This window comes from Phyllostomus discolor, chromosome 1, assembly GCF_004126475.2.
Source record: "Phyllostomus discolor isolate MPI-MPIP mPhyDis1 chromosome 1, mPhyDis1.pri.v3, whole genome shotgun sequence".
Classification (NCBI taxonomy): domain Eukaryota; kingdom Metazoa; phylum Chordata; class Mammalia; order Chiroptera; family Phyllostomidae; genus Phyllostomus; species Phyllostomus discolor.
Genome location: NC_040903.2, coordinates 82,497,461 through 82,515,506, shown reverse-complemented (window position 1 = coordinate 82,515,506; position 18,046 = coordinate 82,497,461). Strand labels below are relative to the sequence as shown.

The window sequence follows — 18,046 nt, the reverse complement described above, 5'->3', positions numbered from 1 at the left end:
TAAAATCAGTCCAGCAAAAGGCCAGCATTTGCAAGCTCCTTCCAGGTCTCCATCCCATGAACATAAAGGGAGAACACCGAGTTTTCTGAGACTGTCAAGAAAACAGAAATAGCCACAAGGAGCAAGCATCTCCTATTGGGATCTCCTTGGCTGTCACATCTGTGCAAGTGCTCGAGCAGCTCCTGGGGTCTGTTTCCTTGTTCCGGATTTAGGAAGCTGCTCATCGGTCTCATTTAGAGACAGATAAGGCCTCAGGCTTCCATACATGGAGTCCCTGTCCCTGTACCAGTCCCTTGATTCTTTCCCCCTGTCACCTCTTCTTATGGCTGGCACCTCCTCTTTCTTCAGATCTTGGCTGAGTGGCTTTGCCTCAAATAACCCTCCACCAACCAACCAACCTAGACACATGACCATCACACTCACATTGCACTGCGTAGCATAGCTTACTGTGTAATTACGCATTTATTTATGTTTTCTTCCTATTCTTTGTATGCCCATATTTTTTTGTTTATGGATGGTGAGCACTGAATTGTTTTATTAAAGATTTTATTTATTTATTTTTAGAGAGAGAGGAAAGGATGAAGAAAGAGAGGAAGAGAAACATCAATGTGCAAGATAAATTGATCGGTTGCCTCTCGCATACCCCCAACTGGACACCTGGCCTGCTACCCAGGCATATGCCCTGACTGGGAATCAAACCAGTGACCTTGCAGTTCACAGGCTGGCACTCAATCCATTGAATCACACCAGCCAGGGCTCAGTGTCTATTTTTATTCAGTGCCTGGCCCATAGTATATCCTGGATACATACATATATGGTGAATGAACAAATCTCAGAAAGAATGTTTTAAGCAAGTTAGAAGTCAAGGATCAAAATTTAAAAACAAAACTTTAGTAAGGAAATAAAAAGCTTAGGAAAGATAAGGAAATAGTAAATTAGCTTATGAAGAAACTGACATATACGTGAGGTTCTTTGACATCTGTAATTATTATTATCCAAGGGAAAATTAAAACATGATGAGACATAAAGAGGAGGACCCAAAATATGGTAGAATGACACTTATCTCTCTTCCCAGGCATTCACAATCTAGTTCCACATGAGAAGTAAAATAAATATGACTAACAGGATAGTACTTCTGTTTCTACTGAATCAAGTCTGAAAGCCACAGACACCAATGAATCACGTTTGCAAGATTCTGTACAACAAGACCTTTGTATTCATAGAAGCAATTTCAATTTGGCCAAGGCCCTTCTTTCATCTCATTTATACCTCACAAACCTCCCAGGACTCAGGGCAGATATTACTGTTTTCATCTAATAGATGAGGGAATTGAAGCAACAGAGGTTAAGTGAATTCTGGACTCCCTAGACTCTTTCATCATAAGAAAAGAATTATTGGTTTATTTCATTTTGACAACAGGACATAAAGATTGTAGTAAAATTATAAATTAAGGCAGTTGCTTGTATGAACTGTGGTTTAAAAATGTTTTTTTCAGTGATTTAACAGACAGTGGCTAGATAACCCACTAATGAGAATGAAGACTAGATTCAGTTCTCATAGAAAGTGGGTGGGAAAAAAAGACAATTTCCTGAAAGGCTGATTTGTGCAAATTGAAGCCATTTGATGGACAACTATGAGTGATATTTTATTTCTCTTTTTAAAAAATTAGAACTGTGAAATCTCAAAGAATTTTTATAACTTTTAAGTGGAAAAGCAACTGCTGGAAGGCATTCATAAGTTAAACATATTAAAGGGTAATGCTGCAAGAAGTGGAAATAAAAGTCAGTGTTTATAATTCCCATTCCGCAAACAGTGAAAATGAATACAGGATTAAAGTAGGAAAAAAAAGCCACAGTGTCTTAAGTATACTCTTGGCTGCATAAATCAGCTGGTTTGGAAATAAAAGTTTTTACAGGGTAAATCATAAATGGGAAAAAAAACACTTTGAGAAGATACTTGAAGTAAATGAATTTGACATTACTATTTATCATTCAAGCACGGAAAGTTCCATTTTTAGTTGTGATCATTTTCAAACACAAAACTTGGAATATAATTATATTGTGAAGTCTGTCTGAAAAAAGTCTAGCCATTGTTAACATAATGAGAATGGTTTGCATGCCATCAGTATAACCTGGTAGCCCAGGAGAGTGGACTGGAATGCACATGTGTGAACAATGATGACTTCACTGTACTAGTCAGTGGGAGCGGTAGACGCTGTTGAATAAGCATGTGTACTATGTGGCCATGGCACTCAAAATGACTGAGTGAGTAGAGCAATGAATCTGCATCAAATTTTGTGTGAAGCTTTAAAATACATTTCTCTGTGGAAACCATTCAGATGATTCAGAAGGCCATACCTATGGGCAACTGGTGATTGGCAGCTTTACCACAACAATGTGCCCACACATGTATCCCTTCTCCTACAGGGTTTTTGGTGAAACATCAAATTACCTAGGTGACTCAGAACCCCTACAGCCTAGATTTGGCTCCCTGAAACTTCTGGCTTTTCCCAAAACTAAATCACCATTAAAAGGGAAAAGATTTCAGACCATTGATGAGATTCAAGAAACACGATGGGGCAGCTGATGGCAATTAGGAGAACTGCGTGAGGCCCCAAGGTGCCTACTTTGATGGAGACCAGGGCACCATTGTCCTGTGTACAGTGTTTCTTGTATCTTCTTCAATAAATGTCTCTATTTTTCATATTACATAGCCAGATATTTTCTGGACAGTCCTCGTATGTATGTGTTAATGAAGTCTATGTGGCTATATAAAGTGAATATGGCCATATTTCTATCATTCACTAATTTGTTCAGTAAGTATTTACTGAGTACCAGCCAGATTCTGAATGCAGGGGTGCTAGGGGTTAGAAGACAACCGTCAACAATGTAGCTGTAATCCCTGCCCTTATCCTGTGAGTATGATAATCATTTACTTATACAAGTATACAAAAGTATCACTGACTGAAAGCATGAAAGATACTTTATCTTCATTAAGAAAAACCTGGGACAGGAAGAGATGCTCATGTTTTGAAAATTCTGTGTCATTGTATATACACAGAAGACATGCTCAGCACATGCATGGTACATGAAGAAGTTAAACCATTTGGTGAAAATAAGAAACAGTTGAAAGTAAAAAGAAAAAAAATGTAATGATTGTTCATTTAATAAATATTGGTTGTCTGTCTTCCAGGAACTTGGACTGGTATTAGAAATAGGGTAGCTTGGTATCATACAGTGTTTTGTTTTGTTTTTTTCTTTTTCGGTGAGCTGGATGTCCAATTAAACAAAGAATTACAATAAATCGTAATACAGGTTATGAAAGGGCTCATGAGGAGGGCTGTGGGAGAATATAGCAGGTAATGTAACCAACTCCGCAGACTGAAAGGCTGTTCCAGGGAAATGGCATAAAATCAGGTTTCAGTTCACCACAGAACAATGGGAAGACAAAGAAATACTCCCCAAATGAAAGGAAAGGAGGAAGCCTCAAAAAGAATGCTAAATGAAACAGAGGCAATTCAACTATCAGATATTGAATTCAAAGCAGTGATTGTCAGGAAGCTCAATGAGCTCACAATGAGCTACGAGAAACTACAGGGAAGCTACAATGAACTCAATGAAAACTACATCAGCATAAAAAAGGAAATAGAAACTCTCAACAAGGGCCAAGAGGAAATGAAGAATACAATCTCTGAAATGAAGAACACAGTAGAAGGAATGAAAAGCAGGATCGATGAAGCAGAAGATCGGATCAGCGAGCTAGAGGACAAAATAGAAGAAAACACCCAGAAAGAGCAAGAAAGGGAAAAGAGGCTCAGAAAGAATGAAGAGGGATTAAGAGAAATGCAAGACAATATGAAACGTAATAATATCCATATAATAGGGATACCAGAAGGAGAAGAAGAAGAACAAGGGATAGAAAACCTAGTTGAACAAGTGATGATGGAAAACTTCCCTAATTTGATGAGACAAAAAGTCACACAAATACAGGAAACACAGAGAGTCCCAATCAAGAGGAACCCAAGGAGGCCCACCTCAAGACACATCATAATTAAAATGGCAAAATTTCAAGACAAAGAGAGAATCTTAAAGGCAGCAAGGGAGAAGAAGGAAGTAACATACAAGGGGGCCCCAATAAGGCTAACAGCTGACTTCTCAATGGAAACACTCCAAGCCAGAAGAGAATGGCAAGAAATAATCCAAGTAATGAGAACCAGAGGCCTGCAACCACGACTACTTTACCCAGCAAGGCTCTCAATTAAGATAGAAGGCCAAATAAGAAGCTTCTCAGACAAAAGAAGTCTAAAAGAATACACCTCCACTAAACCAGCCCTGCAAGAGATACTGAAGGGACTGCTTTAAGGAAAGAAAGGAAAAGAGAGAGTCAGAGAGGATCACACGTACATAAAAGGCAATGAATAAGTACCTATCAATAATAACCTTAAACGTAAATGGACTAAACGCTCCAATCAAAAGACATAGAATAGCTGATTGGATAAGAAAACATGACCCACACATATGCTGTCTACAAGAGACCCACCTCAGGATAAAAGATCTGCACAGGTTGAAAGTGAAGGGCTGGAAACAAATTTTCCAAGCAAATGGACAGGAGAAAAAAGCCGGGGTAGCAATACTCATATCTGACAAAATAGATTTCCAAAGAAGATCCATAAAGAGAGACCCAGAAGGTCATTTCATAATACTCAAGGGAAGAATTCACCAAGAAGACATAAACATAGTAAATATATATGCACCCAACATAGGAGCACCTAAATACATAAAGAAAATCTTAGAGGACTTCAAGAAAGATATGGACAGCAACACAATTATTGTGGGGGGTTTTAACACCCCTCTATCAAAAATGGACAGATCTTCCAAACAAAACATCAACAAAGATATTGTGGCATTGAACAATACCCTAGACGAGCTGGGCTTTACTGATATTTACAGAACCCTCCATCCCAAAGAAGCTAAATACACATTTTTTTCAAATGTACATGGAACATTTTCAAAGATTGACCACAGGATAGGACACAAAACAAGCCTCAACAATTTCAAAAAAATTGAAATCATACCAAGCAATTTCTCGGATCACAAGGGACTGAAACTAGAAACCAACCCCAAGGAAAAAAACCCAAAACATTCAAATTCGTGGAGATTAAACAGCATGCTATTAAACAATGAATGGGTCAAGAATGATATTAGGGAAGAAATCAAACGGTTTTTGGAAACAAATGAAAACGAACTCACAACAACCCAAAACTTATGGGACACAGCCAAGGCAGTCCTGAGAGGGAAGATCATAGCGATGCAGGCCCACCTAAAAAAGTTAGAAACATTTCAAACAAACAACCTAACCCTACGTCTACAAGAACTCGAGGAACAACAACAAAGACAGCCCAGAGCAAGCAGAAGGAAGGAAATAACCAAGACCAGAGCAGAATTAAATGACATAGAGACTAAAAGCACAATTCTAAAGATCAATGAATCCAAGAGTTGGTTCTTTGAAAAGATAAACAAAATTGACAAGCCTTTAAGCAGACTCATCAAGAAAAAAAGAGAGAAGACCCAAATAAACACAATCAGAAATGAAAGAGGAGAGATTACAACAGATACCACAGAAATACAAAGGATTGTAACAAATTACTACAAAGAGCTGTATGCCAAGAAATTTGAAAACCTAGATGAAATGGACAAATTTCTAGAAAAATATAACCTTCCAAAACTCAATAAAATGGAAGCAGAAAGCCTCAACAAACCAATAACAGCAAAGGAAATCGAAGCAGTAATCCAAAAACTCCCAACACACAAAAGCCCTGGACCAGATGGTTTCACAGGAGAATTCTACAAAGCATTTAAGGAAGAACTAACACCTATCCTTCACAGAATATTTCAAAAAATCCAAAAAGATGGAAGACTCCCAAACTCTTTTTATGAGGCCAACATCATCTTAATCCCAAAACCAGATAAAGACACAACAAAGAAAGAAAACTACAGGCCAATATCGCTGATGAACATTGACGCTAAAATCCTCAACAAGATACTGGCAAACCGCATCCAACAGTACATTAAGAAGATCATACACCATGACCAAGTTGGATTCATTCCAGGTATGCAAGGATGGTACAATATACGCAAATCAGTAAATGTAATACATCACATAAACAAAAGCAAAGACAAAAACCACATGATCATATCGATAGATGCAGAAAAAGCATTTGATAAGGTACAGCACCCATTTATGATAAAAACACTCAGTAAAGTGGGAATAGAGGGAGCATTCCTCAACATAATAAAGGCCATATATGAGAAACCTACAGCCAACATTATACTCAATGGGCAAAAATTAAAATCTTTTCCACTAAGAACAGGAACAAGACAAGGATGTCCACTTTCACCACTTCTATTCAATATAGTACTGGAGGTTCTAGCCACAGCAATCAGACAAGAAAAAGAAATAAAAGGAATCCAAATCAGAAAGGAGGAAACAAAACTGTCACTGTTTGCAGATGACATGATAGTGTACATAGAAAATCCTATAGACTCCACCAAAAAACTGCTTGACCTAATAAATGAATTTGGCAAAACAGCGGGATACAAAGTCAATATCCAGAAATCAAAGGCATTTCTGTACACCAACAATGAAACAGCAGAAGCAGAAATCAAGAAAAAAAATCCCATTTGAAATAGCAAAAAGGAAAATAAAATACCTAGGAATAAACCTAACCAAAGAGGTAAAAGACCTGTATTCAGAAAACTACATAACACTGAGAAGAGAAATCAAGGAGGACACAAACAAATGGAAACATATACCATGTTCATGGATTGGAAGAATTAATATCATTAAAATGTCCATACTACCAAAAGCAATCTACACATTCAATGCAATACCGATTAAAGTACCAATGGCATATTTCACAGACATAGAACAAACACTTCAACAATTTATATGGAACCATAGACGACCCCGAATAGCTGCTGCAATTTTGAGAAAGAAGAGTAAAGTAGGAGGAATCACAATACCTGACATTAAACTATACTACAAGGCCACTGTAATCAAAACAGCCTGGTACTGGCATAAAAACAGGCACATGGACCAATGGAACAGAACAGAGAGCCCAGAAATAAACCCAAGCCTCTACGGTCAATTAATATTTGACAAAGGAAGCAGCAACATAAAATGGAATAAAAATAGCCTCTTCAACAAATGGTGTTGGGAGAACTGGACAGCTACGTGCAAAAAAATGAAACTCGAGCACCAACTTACACCTTATACAAAAATAGATTCAAGGTGGATAAAAGACTTAAATATAAAGCGTGACACCATTAAAGTCCTAGAAGAGAACGTAGGTAGGAAAATCTCAGATATTTCACGCAGAAACTTTTTTACTGACTTGTCTCCTAGAGCAAGGGACATAAAGGAAAGAATAAACAAATGGGACCTCATCAAAATTAAAAGCTTTTGCACAGCTAAGGAAAACAGTATCAAAATAAAAAGAGAACCAACTGTATGGGAAAACATATTTGCTAATGATACCTCAGACAAGGGTTTAATCTCCAAAATATATAAAGAACTTACGCGACTCCACTCTAAGAAGACAAGTAACCCAATTAAAAAATGGGCAAAGGACTTGAACAGACAATTCTCCAAGGAGGACATACAGAAAATCCAAAGACACATGAAGCGATGTTCAATATCGCTAGCCATCAGAGAGATGCAAATTAAAACCACAATGAGATACCACTTCACACCAGTCAGAATGGCCATCATAAACAAAGCAACAAACAACAAGTGTTGGAGAGGTTGTGGAGAAACGGGGTCCCTAGTGCACTGTTGGTGGGACTGCAGACTGGTACAACCATTATGGAAAGCAGTTTGGAACTTCCTCAGAAAACTAAAAATGGATCTGCCTTTTGACCCAGCAATTCCATTGCTGGGACTCTATCCTAAGAACACTAAAACACCAATACAAAAGAACCTTTGCACCCCGATGTTCATAGCAGCACAATTCACAATAGCTAGGTGCTGGAAGCAACCTAGATGCCCATCAGTAAATGAATGGATCAAAAAACTATGGTACATTTACACAATGGAATTCTATGCAGCAGAAAGAAAGAAGGAGCTCCTACCCTTTGCAACAGCATGGATGGAGCTGGAAAGCATTATGCTAAGTGAAACAAGCCAGGCAGTGAGGGACAAATACCACATGATATCACCTTTAACAGGAATCTAAACAACAAAACAAAACAAAACAAAAAACTAGCAAAATATAACCAAGGACACTAAAATGGGGGATAGTCTGACAGTGGCCAGAGGCGAGAGAAGAGGGAATTTCGGGGGGGAATGGGTAGGGATTACAGGAACAAATTTGGAGGACACATGAACAAAAACTAAGGGTGGGGGGTAATGGGGGGAAGGGGGGAGGGTTGGGTGGAGGGGCTGGAACGGGAGTAGGGGGGAGAAAACTGTACTTGAACAATGATTGAAATAAAAAAATAAATAAATAATAAAAAAAAAGAAGGTGGAGGTGGGTGGAGCAAGAGTGTTCTAAGCTAAAGGAATCACATGTGTAAGTTAGAGAGGACTCTGCACTGACTGGGGTGAAAGCACCCACTGAGAGCCCTTCACGTGTGATTTTAAGAGGATAATTTGCTTGGTGGTTCCACATATGGGTGTGGCTTCTGCAGAGGCTCAGAGAATGTAAATCAAAGATGATCTATAGCCATAAACTAAGGATGCGGTGTATTCTTAGGAATGAAGATGGGGGAACAAAGGAAATGAAGGCACAGACAAGTAATACCAAGAAAGTGAGAGTGAAGCTTCTGAATCAACAGATAAAATTATAAACAAAAAAGTGGCCTGTCCAAACCACCAAGTGCCCTGCACAGGCATCTACTTTCAAGTGCAAGAAACAGGTAAGAAACCCATTTCTACACTCGCGGGTGGGACCAATAGTCCAAAGAGCAGAACTAACCCTTCCACAGTGACTCCATACATGACTGAAAGCAGTTTCTGGAAGGTCATTCTGAACCCTCGAGTGCACTGTTCTCACCGGCCAGTGGTTTTTACAGTTGCACAGCATTTCCAGATGACCAGTCTGGAAAGGCTCAGATTGTTTTACCATTCAAAGGCACCGAGTTGCATCAAAAGGAAAAAAAAACCCTATTAAATTGGATCAGTCAATGATGTAATTTTTACTACATCAATGACAGAGAAGAAGCATTTTTTGATTTTACATCTCCAACTTGGTAAATGATGAATTAGTTTCACATACTAAACCCAAAGGCCATGAAAAGAGCATTTCCAACATGCTGGAAACAAATTATGTGACAGAAGCAGGAAATGTTTTAAAAAACACATCAAAAATTATATTCCAATTATAGCATTCCCGGGGATGAATGCTGTGGGTCAGATTACATATTATACGCTGCAGATTCCTATTTACAATTCCCTGCTTAGGCCCATTGAAAGTTTATAGAAATGATTTCCGTTTTAACTGAAGCATTTCTTGTACTTAATTTCAGTTGACTAATAAAACTTTTTGATAAAAAGGGAAAACAACGAATCCAGTTGATTTCAATTTCCATGTGGTAAGAAAGCTAACATTTATTGAGGGTTTACTATGTGTGAGTCAGTATGGTAAATGATTTGCATTAATATAAAAAATAAGAACAGTATCCCTCTGAGATGAACTTGGTCTTGTAAAAGAAAAAAATTGCTTTACTTTTGGAAAATTAAATTTTTAAAATGTGTGATTAAAGAAACAATTATTGGCCTACATTCCAAAAATGAAGCTTTAAAAATACATCTTCTGAAGCATAAAACTCTCTACATAAGTTCACAGAGGCGTAATTCAGACTTCATATATATACACACATATACATATACATACGTGTGTGTGTGTGTGTGTGTGTGTGTGTATAACTTGAAGAAACTGCTCTCAGTGTAGAAGAGCTCCTTTCTTTAAGCAGAGGTTGGCAACTATGGCCCACTGGCTGAATCAGCTACATGCAGTTTCTGTGTCACCCGTGAATGGGCAGCACAAAATCTAAGAATGGCTTTTATATTTTACATGGTTAAAAAGATCAACAGTAATATTTCATGACACATGAACATTACACAAAATTAACATTTCAGCACCCGAGGTAAAGTTTTGCAGCACACAGCCACACTCGTTTGTGTGTGTATCATCTATGGGCGCTGTCACACTGCAACGACAGAGTTGCATAGTTGTGACAGAGGCTGTATGGTCCACACAGCCTAAAATACTTATTTTCTGGTCCTTTACAAGGAAAGTTTGTTAACTTCTGCTTCTAAGAAAAATAGAAAAGGTAAATATCCAGGTTTATATATCTGGGGTCTGACATTTTGACTTTGACAGTGATCGAGGTATATTGTTCTCATTAGTATTAAACACATTCATGCCATACTTGAATTCACCATGGTACTTAAATTTGGTAGGTAAATAGAATGGGTCTACAGCAGCGGTTCTCAACTGGGGGTGATTTTGTTACTCAGGGGACATTTGGCAATATCTTGAGACAGGTTTGGTTGTCACAACTCAAGGGTGCCACTGGCATGCAGAGGGCAGAGGCCAGGAGCGATGCTCAGTGCCCACCAGCCCCCACAGCAGTGACCCAGTCCTACTCATCAGCGGCGCTGGGCTGGGAACCTGGTCCGCAGGAGACTGACAGCCCACCTGAACTGCCCACTGCTCCTGGGATACAAACACCGCTGCTACTTGGCAACATTAATTCGTTCCTACCACCATGCCATATTTATATTAATATTTATAAGAATGAGAAAGATAAAATTTCTCTTTATTTTATGGCTATGTTTTTTATGACTAACCATTATCCATCTGTACTGTAATAATTTTCAAAGTGGAAGATCCTTATTCTGAACTATAAGCCTACATCGAAAAAATTCCATTTTTTTACTACTCAATTACTTAGGTTGACTTAAATTAAAATATGACTGACTATTCTATTCTCGGTTTCTTAAAAGACCTGTTTCTTCATTCTTAACAGAGAGGACAAGTGAAAGAAAATATCCCTCTCATGTCAGAGACGCCTGCAAGTGCGAACCGCAGCACAAGCTGTCAGGATAGATCTGGGGAGAGAGAGGAGGTGGGAAGATGAGCCACAAGACCACTGGCATATAAATAACGGGTTAAAAGATCAAACATAATGACAGAACAAGGGCTGACAAAATATTTGGACTTAGTAGACTTCAAATAGAGGCACATCTTCTAGAGTGTATCTGATAATCCAATCAAGTGACATTTACTTTTAAACTTTTAAATCCCACCCCAATCCTCTGACGTGTTCTCTCCTGACAGTGGGACACATAGAATCACTTTAGAAATTCCATTTATGTGTCTCTGCATATAAAGGGAGTGGGTCATTTATACAGAAATGTTTTTACTCCTTGGAAGGCATATTACTAGAAACCCACTTACACATTTTCTAAAATTTGTAACATGCCATTTTGTGTTTAAAATAATTAAATTTGTCACTAGGAGCTTGTGGGATAATCACCTTTTATAAATTAAATATTTAAATGTTTTCTTAACTTGCAGAGTTATCTTTTCTAGTCAAACAAAGCTACTACCATTCATTCACCTCTCTCAAAATCTCCCATTTTCATATACACAGAACACTATTTCTTGCTCATACACATACCCTTCCATACTTTATACCACTGTACCTTTTCGCCTGCATCACCTTTGGGGCCACTCTCGCCAGCATCACCCTAAGAGAGGAAAAAAGACATATGTATAAACTATATTGTGTTGGGAACTGCCCTGCCTGGTTTCAGGGGCTGTAACCCCTCCCCGCCCCGCCCCCCATGGCTAAGGCTGAGTGAGTGACCTTTGAACCCTAAGCCACTAAGGAGACAAAGCTTATTTCCCTGGCAGGGGTGTTGCCTCTCCGCCTTTTACTTCACCCTGCCTGGCCCCCAATGCTTGATCGGTTAGCTAATGATGGGTAAGATTCCTCAAGGGAAGGACAATCTAAGACAGGCATGATCACAGGGGCCCCCAAAGAAGGACTTGAGGGCTGCAGAAAAAGGGTAATGGACCCTCGCCCCTTGGCTTTGACACAGCCTGAGTTCTCATTCTGTCTGCAAGAAGTCTCCTAATCTCTTGGCTGCCTTACTTCCCCTGCCTGACTGAAACCTGAAACTATGCTGGTGGTAGGTGCTGCCCTGTGCTGGAAAGGGCAGGTTCCCTAGGGCGATCAGACCTAAGAAAGAATATGTAAAATCCCGGTGAAACCTGCTTTGTTTAGGATGCTCTCAATTAAATGATAAGGGTCCAAACAGGAAGTGAATTTGTTCCCCAAAGTTTTATGACCATTTAGCATCTGACCCTGACTCAAAATAGGCCCTCAGAGTTCTCTGTATGTTATCTATTGTTTGATCCTTACTGCCTGATAATGATTAATGAGCTTTACGTATACACCCTGTATTCCTATGCAAATTGAATCCAATAAAAGCCTCTCAAGGCAAGGGCCAGGGTGCTCTCCTCTTGAGAGGGTGGCCGAGGCACTCTGAGGCTTGCTCTCCCCTTGAGAGAGAGGTCTCACCATCTTTTTTCCTCCACAGGACTTGGTAGTCCGTGTGAATTTATTTCATCTCATCTATAACGCCGCAGTCACTGTGGGCCAGTGTCTCTGTCAATATTGTGCAAAGAGTTTTAAGTTTTCTTTCATAAGCACTATATGTCAAAATCTGTTGCAAGTGTTGTACAAAGCTAATGTTCTTTTACTTGACCAGCTGCCTGATATCACAGGTCCAAATACATTTTATTACAATGAACATGGCTGAACAGGTTTAAACTACTCCATGATATTAACGGGAAGCAGCAATTTCTCTGATACCTAATAGCTTATCCTGGCATCTACAGCCTCCTTAACCCTATCTCTTTTCTCCTCTGCTCAGAACTCCACGATAATGAAAACTTTCTCCTGACCATTCCCTCAATATGCCACATGCCTTGACACCTCTGGATCCATTTCTGCTACCTGGACCCCTGCTTTCTCCTTTCCCTTTGATCTGTATAAACCCTACTTGGGTATTCAGGCCCATCTCAAATCTCCAGGGCCGTAAAGTACATGACCCAGCCCTCCAAGCCTGTGCCCTGAGTATTTATCTGTACCTGCATGTTTTGCATTTGTGAAATGAATGTTTTATATTTTATTAGAAAACTGCTTTTTAAAAATCATACATTGGGGAATTTATGTTTCCTCGGTTATTTTCAATATTTCCTATGCTTATTCCCTTAATAACATCTCCTTTCTCTCACAAAGCAATGCATTAGAAAAATTACCCATGTTTATTACCCATGCTTTGCTTCCTTAAATTCTGAATTCTTTAAGGCTCATAGCATGTTATGGTGGAAACATCACTGATTTGGAGCCAGAGAAACCAAGCCTAGCTCCAGCACCTACTGGGCAAATGAAATTTTCTTTGCATCCTATTTTTCATGTGTAAAATAAGGGCAAGAATGCTTTATGGGATCGTAAGAAGTAAACAATATATTGAGTAGAAAGCAACGAAGACAGTAATGTCTGTCACGTTCACTATAAATGAGAGCTGTTAGCAACAACGGCTCATTATTGTTCTTATATTCCCTGAGCTGCAACGCCTCTCTGTCTCCTTCATAAGAGGTCACTTTTCACTCACTTAACAATTTCCTTAAGATAAGAGGAGGAACTATTGATAACTGTTTCCCTGAAAGAAGGAGGGTGAGGGAGGAAGACATTCTCTTCTTTCTCTCTATTTCCTTCTCTTGTTTCATAAGCATGAAGCCACCCTGAGGCCGCTGTCTCTGTGAGGGACGCCCAGCAGCAGCCCAGGAGCCCGAGCCACTTTGCCCGAGCAGTCCCGATGGGGCTGGCGCTGCCCCTTTTTCCTCCTTAGTGTCCACACCAAAGAGTCATCTGGTGACTAATTAATTTCAAGTTAATTACCATGAACTGGTTGGGTGCCAAGTAAAAACACAGATAATCTGTTATGAGGGACCTTTGATAGGAACTTGGCAGCATACTTTTTTCTTAATTGCTTAGAAATTCATTTATTAAAAAACAAAGCACTAACTTTCTGGTGTTCTACTTTATGCCAGTTGTCTACACTGATTTCATAGTGGATCAGGAATAATATTTTTCTGTGGAGAGTTATCAGGTTATTAATAAGCAACTACTTGCTGATGAATAAAACATAATAATAAAGCTTAAAAAAACAAAGGAAACAAACTTTCTCATTAGGAAAACTGCTCAGAGCAGTCAGGAAACAAAGGGTCTGACCCCCCTTCTGGTTTGCTCTCCTTCCACGCAAGTAACGGCCCTTTTCCTTTTTGTTTCACAATGCCCCAAATTACAGTTACATTCAATATGTTTGCCGGGTCTTTAGACATACTTCTCTTGGGATTAGAGGCGATAATACTGTTTTGTCAGAAAGATCAGATCACTTAAGAAGAGCACTATGTAGTATCTTGGAAGTTGCCTATGCAGACAGCACATTTCTTGGATACTATTAAGTAGCATGAGAACCAGGAAAGTTAGCACTAAAGAATGCACTGGAAGTCTAAAAGTAATCAGGACATGCCCAAAGGTAGTCAGGAAGGCTGGCTAAGAGAAATTTAACATATGGCTCTCTTCTTTTTTTGATTCTCTTTTTGGTTTTTATGGGAATTCTTTGTGGGCAACTCTCAGTATATTCACTGCAGTAAACATCTGTATCCCTTTAACTCAGTGACCTAAGAAGCAGCAGCGGAGAGACGTGGATGCTTAGAAAAGTGCTGGAGTGGCATTAGCAGGCAGGGAGAGCAGAAATTCTGCAGGCCTGGTGAGCTCTGAAAGCCATTTAAAATCCAGACACAGAATGTTTGAACTTGCTCCTTTTCTCTCCATTTCTTTAAACTTTTAAAAGAACTTCTATCTATACAGAAGAATCACACTATTTTCTCCTTCCACTAATTAAGTTTAAAAAAACAACAACAGTGGTCATTATATCTATATTTAATATATATCTATATCTATATTTAATATATATCTATATCTAAATCCATCTATCCATACTTATATACAGATCTTTGGGGGAAAAGAGATAAATGTAGGCAGAATAATTCTCACCTTTTCTCCTCGTTCTCCAGGTTCTCCCTGGTCAAAAGAACCAAGATTGGGCGACATATTAAATTATAATGCACCTAATTAAGCAATGCCAAACAAAATTAGATATGAAACATAGTAGATAAATCATATGACCTTTTTTGGGGGGGCAATATACAGTTGCTATATAAAAACAAATGGTGAGCTTCCTGTAGAATTGGATATGGATATCAATATCAAATATAATCATAATTCTTTGCTTTAAGAAGACTAGAGAAAGATATTTGAAACTATCATCCTGAAACCGGCTTTTGGGCTCTAAGGAGAACAATGTGGTAGCAATTCAATGTGTTGTCTTGGGCGGTTTCTTAGTCTAGGACTTTGTATTCTGCCCCAATTCAGAATCGTTAAGATGGGCCAGCACATCCTCCCATGAGGTCTTTATTCCAAGCAGCCCCTGGTGCATGGGTTGTTTCAGGGGTTCAGAGTCTCCATGTTGTTCCCCAATCTGTCTTCCCCTAACATGACCATAGACACAGTCTTGAACTTGGAGCCCTTCACAATGCCATGGACTCTCTTTAACCTACTGGTAACCAGCATGCTCCAAATTAGGTGTATTTTGGGAGGCACTAGTACCTTCAGCAAAAACACTAGAATGGCAGAATCAGAGTGAGTTTAGGAGAATGTCTTTACTCAAAACAATGACCCAGTCTGCATGAAGACTAAAATGAAACATTGTGCTCCGAAGTGAATCTCACTTCCACTTCACCCATGAATGGAAAGGGATAGAGTGGGAGGGTTCTAAAGCAAATTATACATATTATGATAATATTCCCTTTCTAAAAAGCACAAATAAGCGTTGTCATGAGGCAAACTGCCTAAAAAATGTTATAAGGTGATTATTGTGTGTTTAAAAATTATAACCCACTCTAGAAGTCAGTTCGGAGGCAAGACTCCTCATTCGCTGGAAGGCAGCCTGACCCTGGGCTTTCTGAATTTCTGGCTACCTTTCAGTGCTCAACATCCATCCTGAGGGTCGCTAGGCAACAGAAGAATAGCACTGAGAACAGGCATTAAGCATGAACTCCTATCAGCTGGCCTTTCAGCACAGAGCAGGAGAGGGAAAAGACAGGAGAATGGCTGTAGTAGCAGAAACAGTATTTTCTTTCCTCTCCTACAGGACAAAGGACAGGTCTACAAATTTTAGGTCCATCCTAGGCGCCTGTCAATAGCAGTGTGATCTGGAAAATCAGCTGACAGGCATCTGTGGGTATGGATAAACGCCAGCACAGCTGACAGGATTAGACGTTAGTTTTGTACTTCAAGGGATGTTCACTCATCAAAGGATTTGGGATTTGTCTGCCTGTTTGGTTTAAACTAAACTGTCACCAATCTTTTTATATTTAACAGATTCATTTGTCCTTCAAGAAACAAAGAAAACTTGCAATCCAAAAAAAAATAATCTTCATTACATATTTTTCTGTTCAGTAATTGACTACATCCATTTTTACACATTGAACATACCAAATCTTTATTCCGCTCTCTCTCTCTCTGATTAACTGGTTGTGTTGTGTAAGTGCTAGAGGCAGCGGCCGCATTTTGAGGAAAAGCCGTAGTGAGTGGCACTGTGAACATCATCTTTAGTAGGCTATGTGGATATTATGGAAATTTTAGACCACATGGACATGGCCTATGTTTTAATATGCTCATATTAAGTGGCAAGTGACAACAGTCACATTTGAAATATAGGCTTTCTCATGTTGTTTAAATATCCCAGAATGTAGGTTTTAGATGGTCATATCCTGCATTTGTGATGCTAACAAGAAACACAAACATAATTTATTCATTTGTCACAAAGTTCTGTACTGAAGTGTATTATACTATTATAAGAAATTCTATGCAGGTAAAATCAGTGGGATGTTTAAAAAAAATATGTAATAGCTACAATTCCATGAAAACTCCTATATCAAATGCTGCTGCCTGGTTTCATTTGTACTGACCTTTGGCCCTGGTATTCCATGCTGCCCCACTGCTCCAGGTACCCCGGGCTCACCCTCAAAATAAAAAATAGATATGGCTGAGTAAAATAGACAAAATCAGTACATTCCATAGATCATTAGAAGATATGGCCATCAATAAGGCTCTAAAAGTAGATGTCTACCGCTGTAAATACAAGTTTGCGTGTTTGGTACAAAATTCCATGTGCTAGGCACCAAGGATAAAGCAGGGATAGTCCCTTTGTTCTGTCTTTTCTCCATTAAGAAAGCTGAAGCAACTTATCAATATGAAATGAACACTTACTATGGTACATGGTAGGCAACAAATATTTGTTGCATGAGTAAAAGGCATCTGAAAACATAAGACTCTTTTGGTAGAGACCTTTTAAGAGGTTTATCTATTTAGGAAAATATAGACTAAATCATTATATTATTAAACTTAATCAAATGAGCATTTCCAAATCTAAATCTTGAAGAACACATACATCTACTTAATTCATTGGACACTAAAGTAAAAATGGCTTTGTTTTCTCTTTCCAATTTCACTGTAAAAATCATTAGAATAAACCATTCAGACTTGTGGCTCTTGGTGTCATATTGAGTGATAGGCATGTGGGAGAAAGCTGATGGCTCTTCAGTTAGAAAGTGTTCCGTTTCCGTAAGAATATGATGCATACTCATCTTTCTGGACTCTGAACCAGCACTTGTTTCCCACAGAGGGGAAGTACCCTGAAGGGCCCAGAAGTGAAGGAGAAATACTCTGGCTTTCAGTGCTTCCATATGACTTCAGTTTACAGCACCTAGAATTTCATGTTCATCTAAAAACATTCTCAGAGTCCTTTACTATGTGCTCCAGCTATTGGACAACTTCCTTCTTCCACCAATGGTAGTAAAGTTGCTTCTTAGTTGATTTGAGAAAACAGATTTTATTATTAG

The 18,046-nt window shown here is 38.9% G+C and overlaps 1 protein-coding gene across 8 annotated transcripts in view; it reads right to left on the bottom strand.

The window, feature by feature from the left end:
• COL25A1 (collagen type XXV alpha 1 chain) overlaps positions 1-18,046 on the bottom strand; it is a 498,892-nt gene that overhangs the window by 73,080 nt on the left and 407,766 nt on the right. For all 8 annotated transcript variants that reach the window (XM_036025482.1, XM_036025500.1, XM_036025468.1 and 5 more), the window contains 3 exons: positions 17,114-17,167; positions 15,138-15,164; positions 11,710-11,754 (listed from right to left, as the gene is read on the bottom strand). In XM_036025482.1, the coding sequence (XP_035881375.1) occupies positions 11,710-11,754; positions 15,138-15,164; positions 17,114-17,167 (126 nt within the window). The remainder of the gene's footprint in view (positions 1-11,709; positions 11,755-15,137; positions 15,165-17,113; positions 17,168-18,046) is intronic.